Genomic DNA, 27,748 nt, shown 5'->3' on the forward strand with positions numbered 1-27,748 from the left:
TCTCTTAAAACCCGAAAAATCATCTTGTTTTCTCTTTCGATGTAACTATGTCTCTAAAACTGAGTAACATCTTTCAAGCAAATTGTTTGTTTGAAGCCATATAAAAACAGCAATCACCACTCGTCAAAAAACTCTGAAAAGACGATGCAATGCAAGCTGCAGCTTTAATGCACTGGGCGTTACCAGACAGTCTTGTGCCAGAAAAGATCTATTCATTTGCTAATGTATCTATTAAGCATCTAGAGACCAGACAGAGACGTAGGAACCAAGAAGCATTGAGGGCATATGCCCCCCACTTATTTTTGCAAATGTTGAAAAAGTGCCCTGAAATTTTTTTAAAACGTGCCTTTTGCTACCTAAAGAAAAGCTTTTCATATGTTATGAAACAAGTATAGTTTGTAGTGTTATGAAAGCCGAATTCTCATCAAAATCTGAAGAATATTTTCTTACTGAAGCAAAAAAGAGGCTTTTAGTTTGATCCATAAAGAGAAGAACCTAACTTTTAATTCCAATTTACATTTTATGGAATTTAAAATATTTTAATCTCTAACTTTACATCGTGTAGTATTCAACGACCAGACGAAGAGCCACCCTGTGAAGATACTGGTCATGATTCATTATTATTATAATTATTATTATTAGTTTTTTCACACTGTTTTCCTGTCAGGACCTCCCTTCCATCCCCCCGTCTGGCACTTTAACATGGGCGCATTTCATTGTCTAGAGACCAGCCTTACTGTTCTAGGGTCTATTGGGCTTCATTGGGAAATAAATTCCATTTTAAGATAAGGATCAAAAAAATGTACCAAAGGGCTGTCTTAAAATAGTGAGGCCACGATAGCAGGCTGCTCGACGGACTCCGGAGGAAATCTTGCGGCGAAAAATCGATAAAATAGTAGTATAGAAGGAACACCGCAACGCGACGAGAATAAGCAACAACAAACACACAAAACAGTGATGGCTAATTATTGTAAAATAAATGACTGCAAGAAATAGTCTGACATCAATTTGAGCTTATTTGAGCTAGAGAACAAATTATATCCAGGTGTGGATCAAAATAGGCAAATCATAAACGCAAGTACATGACAGATAAGGTTGCTCCATCGGTGCTACTTTTAAATTGCCACAGGCTACTAGGCTACTAGGGGATGTTACACAAAAACCTAAAACATAAATTATATTGCGAAGGGAATGGACAAGAGAAGTACTTTTGCCAACAATAAGCCGATGCACCAGTCCTACCTGAAAGTATCGAAGTGACAATAGCATAAATGAAGCCTAGATGTATGAGAAGCTTTAATGATGCTAGAAAAAGAGACTAAAACTGTTTGAGTTATACCAAAAAAGCTAAATTTCGTTAAAATGGGAAGAATAGGCTGGGTGGGTTCTTAAAAAGTGAACAGTACTGTTGTAATAAGGCTTATCCAAGCAAATTGAGACCTGATTATGGGGAGACCCACGCTATGTCGCGCCCATGAATACGTCTCCATCAACCAAGGGAAAAAACACTAAGAGACAACACACCTTACCCAAATATTCTAAGCCAAAAACCCCGAGGAAGACAAAAGACTCCACAGCATTGAGCAAAATTTCGTAGAATGTATAACACTAACAACATGAAGAAGCACGTCACAAGAGACCATTATGAAAGGAAGCAACTATAAATTAAAGATGAACCAAGAAAAGGACGATTTCCTTCCATGAAATTAACCATAATTAAATGTCAATCATCATAATGTCCACATAATCAGACTGACGATCTACCGTGAATTGTGGAAAATGAATTGTTAAATCACGTGATTACTAAATTGCTTATATCAGCTAAAACTAGATATATATATATATATCAATCGAAAGAGCTCTTTAATGCATTGCATTGTTTCTAAGCTTTGCTGTCATTTGATGAATAACTATCAAGTTATCACCATTTAAACCCTGGAAGTTTTCATAGTCACATGGCTACAAAAGCACTGAATTCAGCAGATAGTAAACATGTATGCATCGATCGAAAGAACTCTTTGAGACCTTGCATTTCATATAGGTTTTACTGTTATTGGAGGAATATCGATCGAGTCATGACCATTTAAACACTGAAATTATACCGGAAATGACGTCTTCGTTCACGTGACAACAAAAGATTTTCTCAAAAGGTGCAACTCAAATCAAGTCAAGCAAATCGAGTGTACAGCATAGTATGTTTGTTACCAGTTAGTATGTTTGTAAAACCAGTTAGTATGTTTGTGAGATTGTTGTAGCCTGTTCCCTGTTTACTGGTTTCTTGCTCATTCTGCTGGTGATCTTCAAAAGTGTTAACCTAAATTTCGTATCTAACGTTTTTTAAAAGAAACTGTCAGCCTGAATAGATTTCATGTCTAGCGATTTTGAACACAAACTGTCAGCCACAATTTCATGTCTAGCAAATTTAAAGAGAAACTGTCGAACATTTTGAACAGAAACTGTCGAAATAGATATTTTTCAATCAACGGTGTAGAATGCACTGTTAATCCGTCGGGTATAAAACGTCGGAATAATGATAAAAGCTATAAAAAAATTGTGGATCGAAATAAACAAATCAAAAACGCAATTGCATGATGGGTAAAGTTGACCCATCGGTGCTGCTTTGTGTTGCCACTGAAGCCCAAGGGTTGAAACGAACTCTTGTGACATAAAGTAGGTTCAGGGCATTGACTCCTCAAGTTTGCTGCAGGCTTAATATTTAATATTTGATATCTGAATAGTCTAAAGCCTCCAAGCTTTACGGCTCAAAGAGCAAACCTTGACCTCTACTTTTAGGACAAGTTAAGTCATCAGCAATTCTTCTTCAGAAAATGACTTCCATTCCCATCAAAAGTCACATTTCAGGAGTCTTATTTTTGCCCTTGAGACTAATTAGTCTAAATTAATACACTCAAAAAAAATACAATTAAGGAACGAATGATTTTAGTATTTAAATTTGCTTGAAAATACTAGAATGAAGCTATACTAAATATTTTCCTTCAGCCAGAATTCAGTCTGTGGCAGCCAAATATGTACTATTTGCTCCATAGCAATAGGACTGATGGTTTATATCTTAGGGATCTAAAGACAGGAACTGGGCGATTTTTAGTGCGTGAGAAGACTTCTTAGCAATGCTGTCTGAGCAAACTTACCGATTACTTCATCATTACTAAAGGTGTCAAGTCAAACTCAACATTTGTTTAACCTCTCTTGGCCATTTGTTGATCGCAGCCTGTTTTTTACACACTTTAGCCTTAAAAAGGTGCGCTCACACTTAGTAATACCAATTGGCAAGCTTGCGATTTTCAGTACAAGACTGTAAATTAAATAACCACGAGTTTTACTATCTTCAGAAAACTTTTTCTGTTTATATCGTCCTTTTTATACTGATAAGTTCCGTTAAACCTTTTGGCTTTCCTATCAACTACAAATTTTCTTTTGCCGAACAGATACGCAATTTTTGACAAATGGCCGAATTGTCGAAGATTGGGTGCGTGCCCCATGCCCTTGCCCCCTTTCCAATCAGGAAGCCCCTGTTCAAATGCTATAAAAGAATTTGAAGACGTGAAACTTTACATGCCGTTTTGTAGATGCTTACATTGTTAGTTAAAATCCACTTAAAACGGGATCTAAATTCAAAGGAAATGACCGACCCGGTACTTTAGCCTTTTTATCTGTGTTATTGTTCTCAATACTGTTCAGTTTCATGAATAAATATCAACTTTTAATTCCGAAAAAGCTTATATACAGGTGCCCCCTTAAGATATGATGATAAACTTTTCTTGAATATCAATTTCTCGACCATCCACGCTCAGAACGGCGATAACGTTTTGATTGACAGTTGATTTGAAAATGAATTTTGTGAAATAGCCAAAAGATGGTCATAGGGACACTTCTTTTATGTTTTATCTCAACAGATAGGTCATATCTATAACAAAGAATTCATTACCAAAGGTTCACTAGAAAAAACTACAGAATGCTGCAAAGTTGCTAAGAAAATTGGGAACCAAAAAAACGATGAAGTAAATCATGATTTTTGCGAAAATCGTTGTTGTAAACATTTATGCCTTTTGTTATAAACATTTTTATGGTGTCATTTTCATTGGCCGGGGGCCTATAAAAAAGCTTGGGCATTCACGGCCCCGATCCCATTTCTACAAGCGGATAACGTGTCTAGCAATGGTTTTCCTACCAATTGCAGCTTAACATGAGATGCGTTTTTCAGTAAAAATCGACTTTTCGCTGATTTTTACGTATTTTGCGACCTTGGACCCCCTACAATAGGCCCAATTTCCGAGACAACGTTTGTTTCATTGACAGAATATAGTAAGACCAAGTGTGTCTGAGAACGATCGGTGGAATTGAGCTTCTCATGATCTTCAAGCCTTTAAAATGCAGATATAAAGTACCTGAGCGCAAAATAATTTGTACAATTGTAGTTATTTTGAGAGAAAGACGAACTGCATTTCTCTCAGTCGAACTTAGCGATTTTTTCCGTCAGTAACACGAGCATCAATGCCGGAAAGAAAATATTTAAACAGTGGCTTGTAAAGGTAAGTTCATATTTGTTAATTAAGTGGATGAAACAACTTAAAAGATTAAAAACTGTAATTTTTATGTTATCCCTCCCCCTAATTACTATAAGGGTTTGAAAGGGACAGTTTCAAGCCTTCGTAACTGACGATCGAGGAAGAATTTTGACTGAGTACAACGGCAGTTTTTTCATAAATTTATTAAAGATTCAATTTTTTAAAAAAAATTTAGGTTATCTTTCAGCACATTTTACACGTTTATTTTTTGTGGGTAGTGGTAAAAGTCCAAAATAGGCCTAAATCTAGCTGCGAGACACGTTTGTTGTCATATTCTTGAATTCTGATTGATTAATGGAGTATGGAGAATTTAGGTCGCTCAGCCAATCAAAGATTTGGAACCTATGCTATCGCTACATTGCCACTGTCTTTATTGCAGCCGCTCAGCCAATCAAAAGATAGTTCGTATGTTTCTACCAATCAACTGACAATGCTTTTAATTTACGCAGATCATTGTTAATAATGTTTCTACACATGGGAATGATTCGGATCCAAATGGGAATACATTTTTGCAAGCATGCAGTCCAAAGGAATGGTCTTTGTTTTCAATGTAATGCTTTACTGAAATCAACAGAGTAAAATTATTGAGTTGTTTAAGCTTTTGCAAACTTTAAGAATTCAATTCGTGATGAATAGCAAGATTATTAGACTTATGAAAATATTTTAAGTATCTAAAATAAACCTATTAGCATTTAAAGTATATTTTTTACTCAAGTATAGTCTTTGTAGTCAAAGAAAAACCTAATTGTATGGTACAAACATTTATCAGAACTCTACGAATGGTCTATAGTCATATTAAACCAAGTTGTGTTTATGCACAGCGTGTCTTTAATTGCCATAAAGCTTTATGGCTTATACACGTTTTGTGCAGTAAGGCCAAGAAAAACTAACTGAACAACATAATTGACTGTGCCTAGCTTGTTTGCACGTGGAACTTTTCGGTCTGGCGAGAATGCGCCAAACATATATTCACCCAGTTCTTAGTTCCTCAATATTCTTCTCAGCAGATAATTTAATTTCAGCAGTTGTTTTACGATACCATTTTTTAAATGAACATCAGGATTTGTGCACATGAAAAGCGTATGTAGTAGTGGTTCAAGGGTGAGGTTTTTAGTCGTAACTCTACAATAACTAAGAAAAGAAAATCTCGGGGTAGCTTTTCGATACCACCCTGAAATGAGGAAGTGAAATATACTTAGAAATTGGAATGGACTGAGTCAAATTTGTCAATTACAAAGGTATCCTGCTTTGGTTCAAATTTGCAAATTGAAATCTAATATTTACCTCCACTCTCCAAAACCTGGCCTAATGAATTGACAAGCAAGAGCAACGAAAGGCCACTTGTCAATAAAGATATGCATGGTAAGAAATACATTAATAAGAATTTACAAGTAGATATCTGGCATATAACACACCTCTTCGTCTAACTGCATGACATCGGCTCTTTGAATTTTTCATGAAAATGGCTACTCATCAAAAATCTGCAGTACGTTTCGGCAAATTTGGTTTGAAGGCGTTTCGGATCTCTCTCTATCGTTCCCGCCAACAATACAAATTTCCTCCAATCAGAATCAGTAGATGGTGCTACGTCATACTGTTTCCCCGTGCATGGAAGGATGAATGTTTTCAAGGGGCGGGGGGGGGGGGGGTTAGTCTCATTGTCAAACTCCTTCATTCCATAAAACTGCACCTAAACATAATAAACATACCTGGACATCATTTGAATGTAACAGAAAAAAATGAATATTTCCTTTTTGATATTTTAAAATACTTTTATTTCTCAAAATTGCTTGTAAAAAATGTGTGAATGATTGTTTGAAGCATTTTAAAAAATGAAAATCAAGATAAAAAGTCAAACTCTTGTTCATAATACCACAAGTCCTGAGACACAACAAATTTACATTCACGAAGTTTTATCTCAAGTTTCTTAGGACAATTAACGGTTTTATTTATAATTTATAGTTTATTTCATAGAAATCAATCGTTCTTGGCTATGAAGACTTTTACATCGACATTTATTGTCTCTTCATTGTTTTCTTTGTAAATCAATCGCAATATTATTTCATGAAATTGAATAACTTTAGAATAAGTAGCTGCTGGGCCAGCATCATGCAAGGGTTTAAACAAACAGAACAAATTCATTTTGATTGTTTCATTATTTGACAGGATTGTGTTAGGATGAAAAGTAGACGATTCAGCCTTTCAAGCCATTGAGCCAATACATAAAAAATTTAAAATTTTGAACGTTTGAAAATTTAAAAAAAAAAGGAAAAACATCAATAATGATCTATTTTCTAGTTTATTTGGGTTTATAGTTTATAACTCAGGCGAGAGATTCTTGTCTCTATATTCCCGGTTTCAGCATGAACTCATCTTTTATTACACCGGATCTGTACGTCCTTTTCTACGGTGTTGAAAAATATTGTTTATAAAGCCGCCATTCTTTGAGTTTGCTAGTCGTTTTCGTTCTTTATAAACAGTGTCCCAGTTTTCTATAAATATGCCGTGCTGACTCAGCTGATTGCTAGGATCAACAGCAGAACGTTCGCATCGATCTAAAAACCGGTAAATATTCATCAAATGATTAGTCTGTTCGTTGTGATTGTTATCAATTTTTGCCAAGCTTTCAACTACTGACATCACGAAGTTCTCTAATACTTCATTCATTGAATTAAACAACTTCTCCAACTTGGCGTACCCTTCACAATTTTCCCGCAGTTTCTCTGAAAATAAAGGGAAAAGAAATAAAAAAGTTTAAAAAACTCATTCAAAAAAAGGAAGCACAACTATTTGTCAAAAAAGAATTTCTTGCTACCGACCATTTGCAGGGCAGTCACAATTATTTTTCTATAAATATGAACTTTACATTTACATTTGTAAAAATTTCTAAAATGCATCTAGCCCAGAGAATGTTCAGTTGAAATGTTAAAATTATTTAACTTGTTTTATAAGCTCCATAATGGCAAAACGTTGTGAAAAAAATGAAAGTAAATTAGTTAAAACAATGCATTTTCATTTATTCCCTCGTATAGAAACCTTTTAGACATACACTACTTTAAATAAGAAAACAGAAAGATCTCAAAGAAGTTGATATTTAAAGTAAAAACACAACAAAATTTCAGGTGTACCTAAACATTGTCCTCTTTCCTTTAAATATCTTTCTTTTCGACGCCTCCATATCGTGAAAATGCTTCCAAAGATGCAGGATACTCCGATGCAAGCTGCAATCGCATACGTCATGTTAAGAAAAATTGGAGATTTCGGTTGGAACATACCGCTACTCTCTTCAGGAACAACAGCGGTGCTCTCATCCTGCAAAACAACAGAAAAGAATCATGAGAGAAATGATTTTTTCAGCTGGCTCGAAAGCACTGAAATTTAAGTATATAGTCTAGCATTGAATAGTCAGGCTTGTATAGAGAGGAAGTAAGAGGGGGGAAAGGCAGGGTAGAACGGGGTTAGAATGCAAATGGCATGCCTGATTTCAGTAAGCTTTTAAAATGAAATGGACGTTCTCGCTGGTACCCCGGTACTTAACGTGAGATGCCATCTAAAGTCTGAGTGGTAAATCAAAGGCTCGCACGCAGTTATGTGGCCTTGGTTCGCGAGAATGCAAAGACCTTTGTCAAGTATAGTTGGATAGCATTTGTTACACAAACTCTTATTAAAAGTCAGATCATATAACCTTTGTTACACGGACAGACAAATCAAGAACAGAAACGTGTCGTGTCATGGAAGTGTAGGGGTAAGGAGGAGAGGTGTTCACAGACCAAAGCCGATCAAATAGACTATTGGCAGCTCCTTTAACATTCACTTAAGTATTTATCCCTGTCATGTTTCATTTGCTCCTGTTTAAACTCTTTTCAGTAGAATCTAAAACGTTCTAAGCTAGACCATAGTTTGACAATAAACTAAACATGATATAAATAGATAATATCTACTTTCTATTCACACATAATTTATCTAAGTCACAGCTACTCATCATAAGGTCACTATTAGGTGCAATTAATTACCTAATAGCTAGGGAAATAGTAGTTTAAAAAGATTTCACAAACATTATCATTACAATCATTGTGATCATTATCAGGGCTAATATCAATATTAATATCATAAACATTATCATTGCTAACATTAATATCATTATCATTGTAACTATCATTGTCATAATCATTATCAACATCAATATCACAAACATTTTGATTGTAATAATTATTACAATCATAACTTTAATTATCATCACTTACATCAATATCATTATCATTCTTATTATCATTATCACAATAACTTTTAACATCAATATCATTGACATTTTAATTGCAATTATAATCATAATTCTAAGTGTAATTATTATTATCAATATCAATATCATTCTCATTTTCATTATTCATGTCAATATCATTATCAAAAACCTTAACAATATCATTACAATAATCATCATTATTATCAAAAGAAATACAAACTCACTGCTTTGAAAGTGTGAACATAGTTGACGATGCTTTCCGCAAGCATTTTCTGATTGGAATGAAGAAAGTCCGTGAAAACATTATCGAGCTTGGAAATATTTCCTGTTAGGCCAATGCCAAAGGCAAAAGAAGATTTGAAGGATTTCTGGACATAGATAGGGCTATTGTTGAAATGACTTTGAAACATGGTGAGTGCAAAAGAGTCAACAAGCCCTCCTACAATTTGATCTTGCCTCACCATCTGTAAGATTTCCTCAATGTTGTTTTCTAAAAAATAATTATAATTTAGGGCAATGATGGATTTTGATAGCTTGAAGAAAGGCAATTGTTACGATGTACCAAAATGCATAAATGAAACAAACAGTATTATTTTTTGATAAATTAATCCTAATAAACCAATAACAAATAAACCATTCGTATAAGCGATATTTTGCATAAGAAAATTGTAGAAAAATGTGGTAGCAATTTGTCTACTGGCTTAGAGTTTAAACATAAAATCTTTAAACTTTAAACATAAACATAAATTACTGATTGTGAATATCCAATCTTGAGCAAACTGAATAACTCAAATTTTCCCATCTGGGGAGACAATCACTAATATTAGTTAAATAAATTAGTGGTGTTTTAAGAGGAGAAGAAGACGCAACGACAATTTTATCATTTTCAAAGATACAAATATTTATAAGCTTGAATGTCAATGTTGAGCAATATTGCTTGGATCAAAAAAGATCGACTCTGCTCAAAGCATGAATAGAGACATAAATTTGACTTTTCTCAAGCAAAATCTGTCAACTGGTCATTCTAAAGCCTACATGACTAGAATAGAACGGCAATATTTTCATAATGAAAGCAAACACTGATTATGGTCACAGTAGAAATGGAAATTAAATATTCTATCCGATATTTTTCAAAAAAAATCAGAAATTTTGAAGTTCAACAGGAATTTAAAGCTTTTTCTAACTAAAATTCTAGAAAGCAAATGATGTTGCTAGTTTTATTCTGTGTCCTATTTAATTTGTGAATTAATTTGTTCTTCTAATATTAACATTCATTTTATGCCCCTGAAAGACAGAAATTGATATGATTAATCCGTTCAAACTTTTTATCAAAGCTTTCAATTTGGAAATGAAAAATATCCTTAGTTGGTGAACAGGATTTTTAACATCATTTCATTCGCAAACATCCTCTTGATAAAAAAACCATAAATTTCAAAAAATAAGATATATTGACCGTTCACGGTTACAAACTTACTTTTCACTGACTTGCCAAGCTTTTTTAAAACCAGCATTTCTTCAAAAGACCCAGCCACAGTTGCAATCTAAAAAGCAATAGCTCTGCATATAAGTAAAAAGTCCTAAATTATATATCGTTATAGACGTTTGTGGTGAGCAAAAAAATTCCAAGTAGATGCTTATAAGAATCTAGTTCCTTTCTAAAAAGTTGTTTGATTTTGGTTCTTAAAATGCTTACATGGCAAAAAAGCTTAAATATTGCGATAAAAAATCTTTTTACTTCTTTATCGGCATAGACAACTTTCTGTCTCTGCAAAAACGACGCGAGGAGAGCCCTCCAGTAAACAATTACCTTAGCATTATCGTCTCTTCATGCTAGTTACACAGTTTTTCTATAATGCTACTTGCAGGAACCCTTAGCAATATAATCTATATGATTGGATATGATTGGAAGTTGCTTAAAAAGGCATAGCTGTCGAAGAGAAACAGATCTCCGATTAACTCGAAACAGGCTAAATTTCTTATCTTTTCTGAGTAGGAAAAAATTAAAAAAAAGCAGTTCGGTGAAATTATTATTTCTCCCAGTGATTTAATGAATCATATGTAATTTCAATAATTGGATCTAGATTACAATTTTGAAACTCTAAAGTTGTTTATCAAATCTGGGGAGGTTATTACAAAATTCAGGATGGAAAACTGTCATTGAACGTTGCAAATGTTGGATGAAATTCCCTCTTAAAATTCGGTAAAATTTTCAAGGTGGTCCGAAACGTCACCTATCATGCTGACTAAATACGTTTAGAAAAGACAGAGTATCGAAAGCTTTAAAAGCTTGGAAAAATAAAGATGGGTATCAGTGTTGACAAATTGTGGGTGGTTTCAAACGAATGTCTGTTTAAATCATCTATTTGCTTGATCCAGAAAAGATGGTGTGTAATTACGTTCAACTTTGATCTGCTGAACTTTTGTTCCTGGATACAAGATAAACAGAAAACCACGAGAAAAGCTTAACGATAAATGCAGAAACACACCAACTACTAGCATGATTGCGAATTTTTGTAACCGAGACTCTGTAAGTATCATAAAGTTAGGGTCTCTCTTAAGATAGCAATGCGAAAAGTGTACTTCATGTTTTTGCAAAAAACTCGCAATTTCTTACTGCTTCCAGTAGGCACTTTTGCTATCTATCTAATGGATGTTAAATTTATTTGGCATCCAGTTGTTAAAAGTGGAATATAGGGAAAAATAGTCGCAAAAAAGTGGCAAACATTCCCTTCGTGTGTAAAAAACCATGAAAAGTTGGGGACACCGAACAAAATACATACCTTGTTATTGTAAATATCGACTTTCCTATGAATCATTTGCTCTTTTACATACAAGGAGGAAGTAAGCCCACTGCAGAGAATGGCATAGATAACTAAACCAACCAGCGTCCATAATATGGCAAATAATCTTCCAATAAACGACCTAGGTGTGATGTCACCATATCTGGGAAACAAAAAGGGATTGTTTAGCGAAAAGAAAGATAAAAATGATTTCCTAGAAAATAAAATCCTTCTGCAACGCAGAAAGCAAAGCCTTGTCCACTCTTTGCGAACAAACACGGGTTCGGTTAAATTAAACTGTTACCAAAGCCTTGCTCATGCGCAGTAGGCCTGAACTCAGTTAAGCCTGAGGCGAGCCAAGCCTTGGTTTAGAGCAGTTTGGACCAATCTTGAGCCAGGCCTCGACTGAATTCACTTGAGAAAATGCATAAAGGGTGGAGTTGACGTTAAATAAACTACACGTTATAAGCTGGAAAGTTTTTATAATAAATTTTACTTTTTAAATGCTTCTTGAAGATAAAAAGTGTAACAACAACAGTTCAACTGTATTCTTTAATCTCAGTATGATTTTATTCTTTAAACTTGTAGCTTCTTGCTAATTTTCTTTTTTTTAAAAAAGTTGCTTGAAATATAACGTAAGTTTTTCAATACAAAATTGCTTTGAATAATCAGAAGGGCCATTTGATCATGTTCTTTGTCAGAAAAAGCATGCAGATAACTTTAAAAGCAGGCGCTTAAACAGAAAGTCAGAGATGAGCCTTGCTTTAAGTCCACAAATCGCTCTTTGCAGACAAGGGCTTTGCCTGATCCAGCCTAACTCTGACCCAGTCTAGGCCAGTTTTTTTAGCGCAGAAAGGGATACAGGGATTCATTTGATAATTTGAAAATAAATATAGTGCAACGTAGCCTGTAGCAGCTTAAAGGGTATTCAAAAGCTACTCACCCCACGGTGGTCATTGTTATATAGGCCCACCACAAGCCATTCCATATTCCAACGAAGAGAGAAGAAGGAGGAAATTCTTCAGGATTTTCACCTGAATCCTGCAAAATGCAGCAAATTCGTAATTCATAATTTGTTATCTGATATGCTTTAAGTATTGTATAAAGGGTATTACTGCAAATTTTAAGTACTTTGTCTATACCTAAGTCACAAAACAATCCGAGTATACTTTCAGCCAAATATCAAGCGGTCAATGTTAAAACTGTCTGAAGTCTCAGTCGAACGAAGTCTCAGAAAATGGACACAAATGTTGTCTTAACTCCCCAAAAGTCTGAAGGGGGTTGAAAAAGTACAATGATTGAAAAATAGGAAAAGTTATAATTGGTTTACGGAAAAGGTTTTCATTTCTTGTTTTTTACATACCCTTCTCGATCTACAAAATCATCTAAGAGGAAAAAAGAACAACTTACCAGAAACCAAATAATATTTCCTGCCAGAGCTGCAAGTGCAAGTATAAGTATAATCATTGGCCACAATGAAAACATTGCTACACTCATAGCTTTGCTTTTTGATATTATTGTTACTTTCTTCAAAGCAACGAGGGCTGAACTGGGATGATCAATGAGATGCAGAAACTTCCCTCGAGAGAGAAAGTTTGTCTGCAGTGCTCGGCCTAGTACTGGAAATGAAATGTCTGTAGCATTATTCACATTTTCCATGCACTGTATTGAAGAACTTTTCATGCAACGTCCGCCAGTCCTGTCGACGTCAAAGTGCAAAACGGAGAGACCATGTCCTCTTGGGCCATTGCAAATTTGACATCCCCATACAACCATATCTCGGATTAACTTCCCAAAAATTCCTTTTGGCACATAAGAAGGGTTTGCCCTAGAATTAGCAATCGGCTTTGTCCCATCAATACCCTCTTCAAACAGATATGGCGGATAGGCCCACCAGTTTGTGTACAGGTTTTTTACACAACGACATGTTTCTGAAAAAGAATATACCAAAAAAGTGGTTCTAAAGATCAGAGATCGGATTATTATACAAAGTTTCGTGAAAATTAATTCTTAACGCAAAATAACTCGATCACGACATTACACCCTTTCTAACTTGAATCTATCCATTCCAATTAAAAATAAATTCTAATTAATTCTGCTGTAAATTTTTGGGGTAAAAAATTTGAAAATGGTTTTGAAAAAAGCAAACATTCTGAACATACTTTCGTCTGACAGTCTTCAAAATATAAAACGTCAGAGCATTGATCAAAAACTCTATGCTAGGAAATAAATATACCCAGTTGTGGATTGAAAAAGCCAATCAGAAACGCGAGCACTCGACTATAAAGGTTGCCCCATCACTCCCGCTTGCCTATTAAATCTATTGTTATAATTGTAAATGAAAAGGGAATTAAAGTTAAAACAGAGAGATGAAAGAAACCTCTATCGTAAAAACGGCATGGGTATATAGATATCATGATAATTCAGCCTCTACATAGCAACCTTGATTTTTCTTATTCCAAATTAGATACATAGAATAGATAGTACAGAGGAGATATCAAAAGATTACTCTTTTCCCATTACAGCATCGAATATTAAAGATAACTAATAAGTTAAAAAATAACCCAGTTACCAAATGAAACTCAAATGTAAGAAAGGGAACAAAATTTTATATCTAGGTTGTCAATTTTTAAAAAATAAAACGTAAAAATATCAAGCGTAGAAAAAAACAAATATAGAAAAAATCTGTTAGTCTGACAAGATTGATTTCCGTATGGCAAGATTAAAAAGGTCACGTGGATTGATTTCTTTGGAAACATCTAAGACAGAGTAGCTATAATAATAAGAGTAATTATAATAAGAATAGCAAACCAAAAATACAAAATATTAAACTCACTTGCATATATCTTGTTGGAGTGAATGCCATAGCCTTGATTTGTGGCACCCACAATCTCGATCTCATAGGTCGAGAATGTTGAGAGATTCTCAATGTAAACCTGGTGTACATCGGATGGCAGCACAAGCTCTGACATTTTAGCTGTTTCCACTTCTTTATCTGCTTCCGTGTATTGACGAAACAAGATTTTGTATGTGACTATGTCTCCATGGCAGTGCTCAAGTGGAATCGGTTTCCATTTAAGAAGCAGCGAGAATGGGCCAGTGTTGTCAAACGCTATCAAGTCTTGCGGTGGCTGGGTTGGAACTACAAAAGGTATGTACAAAAAGGTGATATGTCATAGCTAAAGTGCTAACATTATGACCCTTGAGATGATCGAACGTATAGCAGACAAGAAAAGGAAAAATAGTGTGAAATTACATAGAACATAATATAAAGTAAAATGTTTTATACTATAGATAACTGCAAATAACTGCAGATCCTTGCTGAAAAATTTAAAAAATAAAACCATTCTTGTTTTTAAACATTTTATAGACAAATCATCGTAAAACTTCCAGTACTAAATGTCAAGATCAGAACATAAAATTCACAAGAGCAATCTGTAAAATTTTTCTCAAATATTTCAGTAAATATGTTTGCATTTTCTTACCATCAGTGTCTGTCCTTACTGTTATATTCGTGCTTTTTAATCCTTGGCCAACATACGTTCCACCGTAAATACGAATATCATAAAATGTCCACTTTCGTAGATTTTTTATCTCTGTATAATTGTATTTGCTGGAAACACTGAAAGCTGACTCTTCTTGAAAAGGTTTGTATGTCTCTCTAGTTTGAGGAATTAATATTACGTAATCAGTTAAACGTTCATTAAAATTACTGCTAAGATAGCGGGTTGTATCATTCCCTCCTAGATTGAATATTCAGTAAATATCAAAATACAAGATTAAAAATGAGCAATGAAGAAACGTTTATAAAGCAAGTCAAGTCTACGAATCTGTAACTAATGAAATAAAGTGCAAACTGTGAAAGTATGTTCTGATAAAGAGTGCAAACAGAAACTATAGCATAAGATTTGGATAGATTGCGACATGATTTACAGACAGCTAATAAAAACTAAAAAAAAATAACCAATGCTAGCTTATATATAAATATATATAACGTATGCATGAAATAATCAAGCCTGAAAATAAGAGGGAAGACTGTCAGTGTTATTCTAAAATATCAACTATTTTGAAATGGAAACAACTGATTATTGATTAAAATTAGAACTTTAATCTACCATTCCGTAAACTTGTGAATTTGTCTTTAGTATTTGTCGGTCGGTTCATAAAATATCACGACATCCTTTATCATTTCACTTCTTATTATTCTTCTCACTTTATTTCAATCTTAAACAATTTCTATCCACTTTTCATACATGTCATTCATACATGTTTATTGAACTATATCTTCTGCCGTCCTCTTAATTTGTAACCTTTACTGGCCAGGCTATGCTTTCTTTCTTCATTATTTCTTTCCATAACACTATATGCTCTCACTACCTTTTCTCTATTGTTTTCATTATGATTTCTATATTCACATATTCAGTGTTTCCTACCTAGAAAATGAGCTTTGTATCTATTCCCTCTTCATTCAAACAAGTCACATGCATCCAGCCCTGCTTCAACGTCAAACTGTTCCAAAGGGGCTTCAATCTAACATCGATTCTAGCCTGATAGCTGCAAATATCGAATCTCTCAATTACAAACCTGTAATATATCATGAAGTAAAGAATTAGGCCATTTCGATATTCCCAATCTAGTTCTTCCCATTCAACACGGACACTTGTTGAGCTTGTGTTCCATGCTTGTACACGTAATGGCCCTCGTGCTGGAACTAGAACGATGAAAAGATTCGTTAGATTCTAACACTTTGGATTTTAGACAGAAAACTAAACATTTTAGACAGAAAAATTTGAAATAAAGAAATTCATTTGCAACTAAGGGTTACTAATGAATGAGCCATCAAGTTAAGTACAGATAAATAAACAGCTATTGCATCAGAAGCAGCGAAGGTCCATCGTTATAGTCTGCAAATGGGCATACTTGATAGGCTGTCTCATACTCAAAATCAGGTGTAACGTTTTTTAACAGGTTTACACTTTCCCATGTTAACAACATCTTGAGGACAAAAGGGATTGTATCCGTCGCTTTGATTGATGTATGTGAAATGGTATTTTTATGTAGTTACATGAAAAGTCATTTCTGTAAATAGCTTTACGGCACAGTTTGTAAACCAGTTAACAATGTAAATTTTCCCTTGTATAAAGAATTTAAAGTCATTACAAGCAATAAATCAATGAATCAATGACTCGACGAATCAACGAATCAACGAATCAATCAACCAACCAATCAATAAAAAGAAAGTTATGCAGATTCTTGGCAATATATCAAACAGAGTTGGTGGTTCGTCATTTCCCAAACAATGCAGCAGAAATAGGAACAAATCAAATTGCAAGACTAACAACACAAGTGCTATTAGTTTTACGATTTGTTTCTCTACTTTAAACTATATTTGAAGAATAAAAAGGTTCACTGCTAAAATGTTGTAGGTTTGAGAATAACAGCGTTCTAAAATTATCATAGCTTTCCGGACCAAAGTTCCGCTCCTCATTTGTCTCCGTAAGCATTAGTAGCTTTAAATGTCTAGAAACTTTACTGAATGAACTTAAATGCGAATGACAAACTGCTCTCATATTTGTCAACCAAAAAGCTTACGTTGATAGAAAACAGTTTAAAATAAAATGAATCTTACGGTCTTGTTGAGTGATAACATGAACAGGACGGCCTAGCACTCCATGACCTTTCCTTGTATTTCCAGCAACGTAAACTGTGTAATTCTTGTACGAATCTAAACCGGTGAGAACGTAACTCATTCTATATGCTTGAGTTGCATTTGTGGCATTATTCGTTATGTTCGGTGACAGCAAACTTTCCATTCTTTCAAAGTACGTCAGATCAATGCTTATGTTGTGAATGTAGCTCTTTCTTTCTCTTGTATAAAATATTGTGTAGCCGGTAAGGATACCATTGACGCAGCAAACAGGATCTTCAATACGTGGGTCATATATGACTGGAACTGGATCCCACTCGACTACGATTGACGTTGAGTTCAGTGCATGCACTGTGACGTTTTGGGCTGCTCTACTTGGCACTGAAACATAAATATGGCTTGAGAGACAAAAGTATGGCTGCAAAGAGAGTATACAATGCAAGGCTAACGGGGTATATTTAATGCATATAAAATTAGAGTAGCAGCAAAGAGCCTTCCTGTTTTATACATCAAAAGTTTGATACAAAACTTACAAAGGTACTTAATATAAAAACCATATAGAAGTAATTCAATATGAAATTCTCGGTGCAGTTTGATGCAGCACAAAGACAGGTTTTGATATGAATTGCAATCTTTAACATAATGTAAATTGTGAAGAGCTGCAAAAACTGGATTTATAAGAGAGAACGATTTTTAACTGCAAATCTGAGATTGCAAAAAGTACAATCAGAAAACTCTGTCACTGTGAAGCTAATGAATGATGACTACTAATTTGACCTTTTCGACCAAACGCAAACAACATTTTCACAATTACAATGTTTCCACAGTTGGTACTGAGAAGAACATTGTGGTTATCACTTTAAAAACACAAAAAGCCCTTAATACATCTGGTAGAATAAAAGCATTATGTTCTATCTATACGAACGTAATTATGCGAGAAGATGTTTTACAGGTATAAGGGCACAGAAATCGAAACAAAAATGTGGTCCTAATATAATGACAGACATATATCAGACGTATATCACAATTACTGGAAAGGCGGAATTTGAAGGACGCTTATTTTGAAATAGTTCTATCTTAAAAGAACGGGGCAAAATGGAATCAGGAATCAATTCCTGACCAAGTGATACAAAAAGGACAACGAATCTTGACCTGCTTATACCAACCAGATCTAATTTGACCAAAAAGCCTCTAAAATATACCAGGATTAAACACAGAACTTAGTAAAAAAAATATTCGATTTCAAAAAAATAAACCTTCTAATGCTTTTTTAATGCATTCATCTGAGTTGAAGATTTTAAAGTTTAATCGAGAAGTTGTTTCCTCAAATTACTCGGTGGTTTCACAAGCAAATATATAGAATAGTCTATACACGTGGCAACGCGACAGGGCTATCCTCGAATCCTTCCTATTATGAGGAAATCACATCAAGAATAAAACTGGCTAAGCGTTAGACGCCAATATAATAGATCAGGTAACAAGATTATACTGAAAACTTAACGAAGCTCCAGCATAGGTGATTAATATGTATTATTTGCGTACTGGATTTCGTATAAGCGTATTGGGTCTGCGCGCAGGCTAGGTGAACGATTGAACAAAATAATATGACAGAAGAAGGGCCGCGTTGATATGAGAACTTCCGGTAAAGGGGCATGAGGAGTGTGACACCTCCTTGAGAAAAAAAAAGATGGTTCACCTACTCTGTTGGCAAATTGGACCTGGAAAGGAATATTGTTTCCTTTAAGGAAACAATATCTAGTGACACCCTGCCTCCGGTAGTTTTCCCTAACAAAGCTATAAGCACAGACGGCTGTGCAATATTTAAAGATGTAATGGAGGAGCTTAGGGTTGTAATTTGACGAGCATGGGATCATCTTTGCTGTTACAAAAAAAAGCTGTACTGGTTAAAAAAACATTTTTCGATTCAACGTGGACTGACTATCGACTAAGGGTTAAGTCTAAGATTAGTATTTCAAACGAACTGATGGTTCATCTTCCGGTTGACTGCAGTGACACAAAAATCCTGCAAACCGATATACGGTATTCGAGATACAGTCTCCGAAATATGGTATTCGAGAACTTTCCGGTGACCGGTTTAAATCAGTAAAAAGAAAGCAGTAATGTACAGCTATTGGTTGCGAATCGAGGCCAAGAACAGTTATATTTGGTGTTCCGCAAGATTCCTGTCTTGGCCCCTTACTCTTCATAATATACTTCAATAAAAAATGTTTGAAAATTTCTAATGGCCGGTATATATGCTGATGAAACTCACGCAACCTTAACATTGACGAGAGTCGAAGAGCTAATTCATAAGGCTCAAGAGGAGTTGACCCATATTTCTGAATGGACGCGGTTAAATAAAACTAAGTGCCAATCCACAAAAAACAGAATATATGATAGGTGTGCACCCTAGTAGAAATAATAAAGTCGAGATACACGAAAAACTGAGATTGAATGGTTCAGATATAAAACGAGCGAGCGATATAAAATCATTGTAGACGTAGGGCTTAACTGGGAAGAACAATTCAAGATAGAACGAGGGAATGTTCACAGAGGGCTTACATCTTCAAAAAATTGAAAAATATCCCCCCATAATCTCAGCTGAGCAATGTGTATCGCACATGCAATATGCAAATGTTATTTGGTGTGGAAATCTCTAATACAAGAAAAGAATCCCTTCAACGTCTTCAAGACAGAGCCATTTCCACGATACATAGGTCCACCATAAAAGACGAATTGTCAAATAATTTTCTTAATGCCGAGCAACTTATTATCTTCGATCGTGCAGTAATGGCTAATAAGATCATGAACAGAATCAACCCAGAAAATTTCTGAAACAAATTTGAACAAAGATCCCAGTACTCTATTTATAGCATGCGATTCTGCAGAGATCTTCAGTCCCGAAGTATTATCTGGAGTATGCCAAAAAGGATGTTCCTATTCAGCCCTTAAGGTCTGGAATGAAATCCCCATAACTATCAGGGAGCTTCCTACCATATGCCAATTCAAAAAAAATTAAAAACATTTGATGACCTGAAAGCTAACTAAAACACGACCCCCTGGAAGATCAGCAGAGACCCAGCTTCTGATATTTTATTTATAAGCTGTATGTAAACTATTAATAGAACTTGTACCTTAATTATTAGCAGTTTATTTATTGATATATTAGAACTAGCTAAAGGGTCATTCGTTTAGAAGTAATTTAAAATGAAAAATGAAGAAATGAAAAAATGATCTACGAACTTGGTTCTGAGGAAGGTTATGGTAAAAAATTTGGAAGGAGTTGTTGAAAAAAAAATTTTATATTCTTGTTATTGCTCTTTCAATTTTTGAAAATAAATCACCAAAAATACGTTAGAACCATAAAAACTAATGCCAAATTGATGATAATGGTAAGGTCATACTACAAAAATAATCAAAATTAATAAATCAGACTAGAAAGGTCAAATACTAATGCAAAGATATTGATGTGTTAGGAAAATTTATTCTTGAAAGGAATGTTAAGAAAAACAACCAAAACACTTCTTGGCTATTTTTCAGTAATTTTACAATCGGTTATAATGAGAACCGTTGAGCCCCTAAATTGCAGATTTGGAGGAAGGTCAAAGACTTTTTGCAACTCTGGCTGATTGTTGCTAAAACCGTTTTGTATCTGGACATTGGAGCGTGCATAGTTGTAGCCTGTGTCATGGACCTGAAGAGGAGTTATCTAGAATTGTTTATAAACAAATATCAGGGCATAAACAACAAGCAATTTATATTATTATTGAGCTTTGGTTTTAATAGCGTAAGTTCATCAAAGGACGTGACACATATACAAGTCTTAAAGCAATATTGAACAGAGGATTAATTACAAGCCAACTTACCATCTTCATCAGTCATAGCAAACTTGGCAAACGTCCAAGGACCAGTGCCCACCTTGGTGTACGCAGTGAGATGAACAGTATACTCCATAAACTTATACAACCCAGTCAGCTCATACCAAAGTCGCCTAATGACATCATCAACCTCGACCTGAATTGGAGGTCGATAGACAACTGTGTAGTTCGCAGTAAAATGGTACATGTCTACCCATTTAACGGACAAGGGAAGACTTGACTTCTTTACTCTATAATATACAGCATAGCCTCGAATCTCGCCCTTTCTTTTTAAGAATGGAAGCTCGTTCCACTCAACAAGCAATGATGTGGACGTGTGGTTGGTCAAGGAGACATTTTGTGGCTCTATTATTGGTCCTGAAAAACAAACAACAATTCATCGCAAAACTGTGTATTAGAGCAAGCATTGGTGTTAGCTTATGTAGCTCCCAGATGACAAATCGAAAGCACAAATTAAAAGAATCTTGAAGAAAAAGCTGGTGGAAAAACTAAAGACCCCTGCAGTTTTGCTTATACACTGCAGTTAGTTATAATTTCTATCTTTGATGCTTTTAAAGTGCAATCAGCATTTAATTAGCAAAGAGGTATTACTAACCGTGAAGGATACCTTACATGAAGCGAAAATCTTGCCTGGTTTTTGGTTACCTAGCAAAGACGCTCACTTATTAGAATATGAAGAGTTTATTTGCAATCATCGTCATCGTAAATGCCATTATTCTAGCCTATATACATATATATTTTAGACATGTTTTACCAACTTAGACGGGCTTCTGATGGTTTTCTTTGCCTTGAAAAATATTCACCTTTGTTTACTTGACATGTTCAGACAGGAAATGATGAGCAAGTAAAGATTCTTACTTGGTTTGGTTAGCTTATAAAAACCAATATAACTGTGAACTTAGACTCTCGGGCTTCAGCATTGAAGTATCAGCCGTGAGCAGCTGTCAGACATTTGACGTCTGACAATTTAAGTATAGAAGATAATTAACTTCTGTGCTATATTATCCAGTATAGCCTAAGACTTAACATTCTAACAGTTTATTTCTTACAAAAAATGGCTTTTTAGATCCAAACATAGAAATCTGAAAATCAAAACACTTACTACTTTCACTGGTCCATATATGAATCCTTTTATCAGGGCCTAAGCCCTTTATTGTCATGGGAGCAACGTCAATAGTATAAGGTGTGTACGTTACGAGGTCCGTAATATCAACAGACTGCTGGTTTGGCGGGGTGATTACTGTAGAAAAGCTGTCACCTACAAAGAGAAGTAGGACATGAAACATGTTCATAACAGTAATTAATCAATTAGCTTTTTATCTGTGGAAGATTTTTTTCCATTGTTGAAGAAGAACTAGCATGTTCCTGAGCATATTTCAAGCATAATGTACTGCGTCCACTCATTATCGAAACTCTTACTAACTGCTAGTGTATGCTTTGCATTAAAATAGCTAGCCTTTTTGCAACAGGAAGTTTCAACGTTGCCACATCGGAACGATCCACATCATGATCAAAGGACTACCATAGCGGGATGTGCAAACATGTTTTGCAGGTTTGACCCATTTTGTCATTTACTTAATCATAAAGTTAAATTGAAGACTGAATCGAGTCATATTACCAAGTTAAGATAAAGAACTAGAAAGGCAGGGATGGATTTAATCGGCATTTTGAAGGGATGTTTTATAATGGCTAGACTGTTGTGCGACACATTTCAGATAAATGGAAAATGATGAAAACGCCCATTATAAAATTCAGTTTTTAGCTTCCTTCCTTTAAAATTCATTTCAAAATTACAAAATATAAAAAATGCTGCAAACCGAGTTAAAGCATAATTTACCGAAGAACACAAAAAATATGTGGAGGGGGGTCGTACTCCCCAGCCCCGATAAAACAGTCCCTTAAAATTCAAAAGATATACCTGGGACAGGATACCGTTTACCATAAGATACACGGTAGCCCGTTAAGATGCCATGTAAGCAACACGAGGGTTCGCCATTCTCAGGGACACTTCCCCATTTGATGCGAAGCTTAGTAGATGACAATGATTCTCCAGTAATATGGGCAGGAGAGGCACTTGGAACTACGGTGATAATTAAAAATCGATTTAAAAACCGAACTTCTTTGCATCATTGTTTTTAAGAAGGCAAATATGATGTTAGGCTTTTGTTAAAACAATTGAAGTTGAAATAATTATTTCATCATGATGATTGCGATGTTGGCGATAATAATGATGATAATGCAAAGAAAATAATGATATTGATAGTTATGATTACGATGATGCTTATGATCGTTAATTATGGTTATGACCATGATTATGGTGATCATGATAATGATGATGAAGATAATTGTGATTGAACATGACTTACTGTCTTCATCTGTTTTCTCAAAAACTCCTGCACTGAATGGGCCAATACCCTTGCTGGTAACAGCCGCTACTCTAATTTCATACAAGACAAATCTCATCAAGCCAGTAATATTGTACTGCAAGTGTGGCTCGTATTGGATGTGACTTTGCCACGGGTCAGAGCTGTTCGCGCGCTGTATTGAAACGATATAGGCGTAAACGATCCCGTTCGCATCTGCGTAAGGCACAGGTTGCCATTTTGTGAGAATGCTCCTTGAAGACGTGAACTTTGCCGAAACATCTGTTGGTGGCGAGCTGGGAACTAAAGATAGACATCTTGTTTAGAAAGATTTTCAACCATTGAAATCACAATTTTTGCTAGATTTCTAATTCCTAGATAAAAGGAGTGTATATTTTGATAAGTAGAAGCGATTTATTCTTTGTTCTGCAATATTTAGCAAAATAAGTATTTAAATGAAAAAAGGTCTAAATGCATATGCTGTGCAGTTATAAAATAAAAATATTTGATTCGTTGGTTTTGTGCAATTTGATTTTACGCAGTTTATTGGTTACAAGAAAATTGTCTAATGTCAATAAGAAAGGCTAGATGTAGACAGCTATTGATAAATGCATAACTGCAGAATCAAAAGAAACTGCGCTTTCCTTTGAAAATAACTGAAACAGCATTATAAAAAGCCAGTTAATATATCCAAACAGCTGTAGGGGAAAATATTCTCCTTCAGAAAGAGGTAACAGTTCCCCTCGAAAGTGTAAAACAATTCCTCCCAGAAGTGGATAACAGTCCCCGAAAAAAAGTTTTTGACAAGGAGGCTTCAACTCCTGACTATAGCAAGAAACTTTTTCGGAAAATCGCACGTTCAAGGCTACGAAAGGTAACACTAACAGCGAAAAGGCAAACTAAAGGAGAATCATGTGCCTATCAAATTAAAGAGAAAATAAAAGAATTCATTTTCGTGTTTTCGTATGACGACAAAGTGCTAATATTAATGTTCTTTACCGATTACCAAATGCTTAGAAAAAAATCTCACCTGTTTCGCCAGTTTGAACCAGAATTGGATTGCTCAGTGGCCCCGAGCCCTTAATAGTTGTTGCTTGCAGCATTATTGTATAATTAATGTACGGGTCGAGAGAGTTGAGCTGCAAGCTGGTTTCATTTGCATTCACGGTAATTGTATCAAATCCAGTCAGACTTGAGCTAGACCTTCGGGCTCTATGAGACTGCAAAACCTGCAGCTTATTAGCTTGATGGGAAGTTGGTAGCCTTAAGCAGGGTAAATTTAAATGGCTCTCGCAGATTTTAAGCTCAGGCTGAATCCCGCCATTCTCTTCCCCTACAGACCTCTTTCGCCTTGAAGCCTCAGAGCTATTTTTTGCCAGCAACATCTCCAGGTATTTCCTACCATCTACCGCTCGGGTTGGCGCTACTCGAACATCAATTTTGTAGAATACATTAACAGACATCAATTTGCCATTTAGCTCTGCTGCCGGAGGCTGTGACCATAAAATCTTTATTTCGCTTGAGGAAAGGAACGCTCCGGATATTTCGATCGGAGCGGCATTTGGAACTGTAGAGAAAAAAAGTTTTATTGAAAAATGCATCAATAGACTGGGAATTCCTTCTAATCAATTCAACAAGTTAAACAATTCAACAGTCATACGGGATTCATCTGTTTTAAAATTTGACAAGGAGGAAAAAATCAAGAGCAACAGATAAAAGAGACAAAAGAGACAAAATAGACAGAATTGAAAAAAAGAAAAATAGACAAATTAGGCGTAAAGTTGGTAGTGGCTCGTTGGTAGATGCCGAGAGCAAATCACTCCATAAAAATCTCCTACACCTTTGGTGTAAAAATTTTTGTTTTATCTGAAAATCCCTTGAAATCCTTTTGTTTTTATCGAAATTTCGTACGCTATATGTAAGAATGAAATGCTCTTCGGTAGATGCAAACGCTTGCCAAGTAGCCATTTCAAGATGTTGCTATTCTAGGGACTATTGTAGTAAATTTCTCTCTCATCGTGTAGTAAATTTCTAGCTTTTTAGCAATGATTTTGCTAGGTAGTTTATTTATAGGCAGATCAACAATGACTATTCCAGATATAAGAAATGAAATATGACTGATCTCAAAGGGACAAAACTCACTGTCTTGATCTGTTATTCCAACAGTTGATATATATGGTCCAATTCCAATTTTAGTAAATCCTGCGATGCTTATCCGGTACTTTCTGAACTGTTCCAGTCCAATCAGGTTGTGGCTCAGCACATTTTCTCCATTCAGCGTTAGGTTCCTCGTTATGTTATACACAATATCACTATATACGACCATGTATCCCAAAATGAGCCCTCGCCTTGATTCAAAAGGAACTTTTGACCATTCTATCCACAGGCTTGAAGAGCTTGTGTTGTAAGTTAAAAGAGAAGCTGGTGGCTGAATCGGTTCTGTGTAAGTGAGTGAGAGAAAATTAGAATAAAATTTGTATTGAAAATCCAGCAAAAAATTATGGTTGTTTTGAAAAAGAAGGGAAAAATTTTAAACATAAAAAAGTTGCAGAGGGCATGAGTAAGCTTTTCGTTTTTCATGAGGTACTTACTTCTTGGCAGGTACGAGCGAAGCTTAAGATTTTCCTAACACTTTCAAATTCATTAGAATTCAGTCTTATACCGTGCTAGTATGTGCGTTTCTTCTACCTGCTTTTGCAATGTTTTTTCCATTAAACTGAATTATTGCTTTTGTCAGGAAAGAGATCGTTTAGAAATTTATTAAGCCCGAAAGTGACTTGGATTTGTAAAATGGCGTTAATATTGCTGGTCTGAGCTTGTGTTAGGCACTCTGGCTAAAATTGTAGTATCCAATCTTGGTTTTAAGGTATGTTTATAGCATATTGTCGAAAAATTTGAATTGAGTAGATCCCCTAAAAAAGATGTTATCAGTTAGTTGACGTAGTGATTATATGAGGGCAGTTTTGTAGCTATTCTATTGTTTGCTACCTAGCTTCCCAAGGTAGCTTCAGGACACTGAAAAGCTATGCTTATCGAGCAGTATCCTGGTCCTTCCTCTCGATGTGACCACACCTCGTGATTCCTACGCCTGGAATTAGAGAGAGAGCTGGCGACCCTCCTCACTCTGAAACAAAGTTTGAGCATGCAGGGACTCGAACCACGGCACGGACCCTTGGGTCTGTAGTCAGCGATCCAAACCATTGAGCCAACCTCACACCCTGAGTTTCTCGCTTTCCCTGAAGATTGCCAAGTAAATTTATGGTAGGTTAAATATCAATGTATGAGAGTGAACTAGACAAAGTACCAGGTAGAAATTTGCTTTCTAGAGGTGAGCAACGTTTAAAAAGTTAATGTGGTAATTACACACAGAAGCGGTCAATATAGGCCTCATTCTAGATGTGAAGCGAGTTGTGAGTTGGTTGATAGAATCCAGAGTGCTGATTGGCAAATATTGTTGGGAGAAAATAGAAGTGGTGAGATCTCTTGGCAAATGAAGATTTGACTGATATACTTGTTTCAATAGCCTCGATTGTGGTTGAATCAACATTAAAGTTATCAGACCTTGCTTCGGTCTTTGCTTGATAAAGTCTTCTCTATTATTTTAAAGGCAATATGTTACGACGTTGATTGATTATAAGAACAAAGGGATTTTTTATTGTTTCCATTCCCCCTTTAATTTATCGCATTGTAAAAAATATGGCGGAGCACTGGAATCGTGTTTAGGCTATTGTTCCAGCTATTGTTCTCGTTAACCAATCCACACCGAGACAGATTGCCTTTAAAATACCGTTACATATGCCAAGAAGGAACGCATTTTGATGACATTTCTGATGACTTACCAGTTTCTTCAGTTTTTACAACAACCCAGTTACATGGTCCTGTGCCCTTTATGTTGTACCCAGATACGGTGAAATTGTATTCAGTAAAATTGCGAAGATTGGTGATTTCCACATTGAGATTGTTTTGCCCAGGAACAAGCCGGTAGGCATCACTGCCATCAAACATGGACGTATACGTCACATTGTATCCCAGGATGATCCCGTGTTGGAACTGGTTCTCGATTGGTTGCCATGATATGTTTACTGTGTATGAGCTTGTGTTGAAAGCAGTCAGTATAATTGGAGGTTTGGTGGGGACTGTAAAAATCGAAATGGAGTTAAAATGACTATACTTAAAGCAAAAACTGTTAAATCTGGTATGGGAGATAGCCAGAACGCCAAAATAAGACAACCTGAAACTTATCAATACTGGTAC

At 35.3% G+C, this 27,748-nt stretch overlaps 2 protein-coding genes across 4 annotated transcripts in view; both read right to left on the reverse strand.

Moving 5' to 3' along the window:
• LOC148958738 (uncharacterized) overlaps positions 1 to 6,382 on the reverse strand; it is a 76,588-nt gene extending 70,206 nt beyond the window's left edge. For both annotated transcript variants that reach the window (XR_016144483.1, XM_089111920.1), the window contains exon 1: positions 6,002 to 6,382. Coding sequence is in view for 1 of the 2 variants with exons in the window: in XM_089111920.1 (XP_088968046.1) it covers positions 6,002 to 6,019 (18 nt within the window). In the remaining variant the exon portion in view is untranslated. The remainder of the gene's footprint in view (positions 1 to 6,001) is intronic.
• Positions 6,383 to 6,577: 195 nt separating this feature from the next.
• LOC135681464 (phosphatidylinositol phosphatase PTPRQ) overlaps positions 6,578 to 27,748 on the reverse strand; it is a 35,869-nt gene continuing 14,698 nt past the window's right edge. For both annotated transcript variants that reach the window (XM_089111911.1, XM_065195956.2), the window contains 18 exons: positions 27,334 to 27,630; positions 25,637 to 25,933; positions 24,525 to 25,061; positions 23,498 to 23,797; positions 23,050 to 23,211; positions 22,234 to 22,389; positions 21,120 to 21,488; positions 17,236 to 17,634; positions 16,191 to 16,317; positions 15,092 to 15,267; positions 14,443 to 14,748; positions 13,017 to 13,537; positions 12,550 to 12,647; positions 11,607 to 11,769; positions 10,301 to 10,367; positions 9,051 to 9,316; positions 7,715 to 7,898; positions 6,578 to 7,309 (listed from right to left, as the gene is read on the reverse strand). In XM_089111911.1, the coding sequence (XP_088968037.1) occupies positions 6,966 to 7,309; positions 7,715 to 7,898; positions 9,051 to 9,316; positions 10,301 to 10,367; positions 11,607 to 11,769; positions 12,550 to 12,647; positions 13,017 to 13,537; positions 14,443 to 14,748; positions 15,092 to 15,267; positions 16,191 to 16,317; positions 17,236 to 17,634; positions 21,120 to 21,488; positions 22,234 to 22,389; positions 23,050 to 23,211; positions 23,498 to 23,797; positions 24,525 to 25,061; positions 25,637 to 25,933; positions 27,334 to 27,630 (4,769 nt within the window). In that variant the 3' untranslated portion in view covers positions 6,578 to 6,965. The remainder of the gene's footprint in view (positions 7,310 to 7,714; positions 7,899 to 9,050; positions 9,317 to 10,300; positions 10,368 to 11,606; positions 11,770 to 12,549; positions 12,648 to 13,016; positions 13,538 to 14,442; positions 14,749 to 15,091; positions 15,268 to 16,190; positions 16,318 to 17,235; positions 17,635 to 21,119; positions 21,489 to 22,233; positions 22,390 to 23,049; positions 23,212 to 23,497; positions 23,798 to 24,524; positions 25,062 to 25,636; positions 25,934 to 27,333; positions 27,631 to 27,748) is intronic.

This window comes from Rhopilema esculentum, chromosome 12 (assembly GCF_057945365.1).
Source record: "Rhopilema esculentum isolate cy_ngs chromosome 12, ASM5794536v1, whole genome shotgun sequence".
NCBI lineage: Eukaryota > Metazoa > Cnidaria > Scyphozoa > Rhizostomeae > Rhizostomatidae > Rhopilema > Rhopilema esculentum.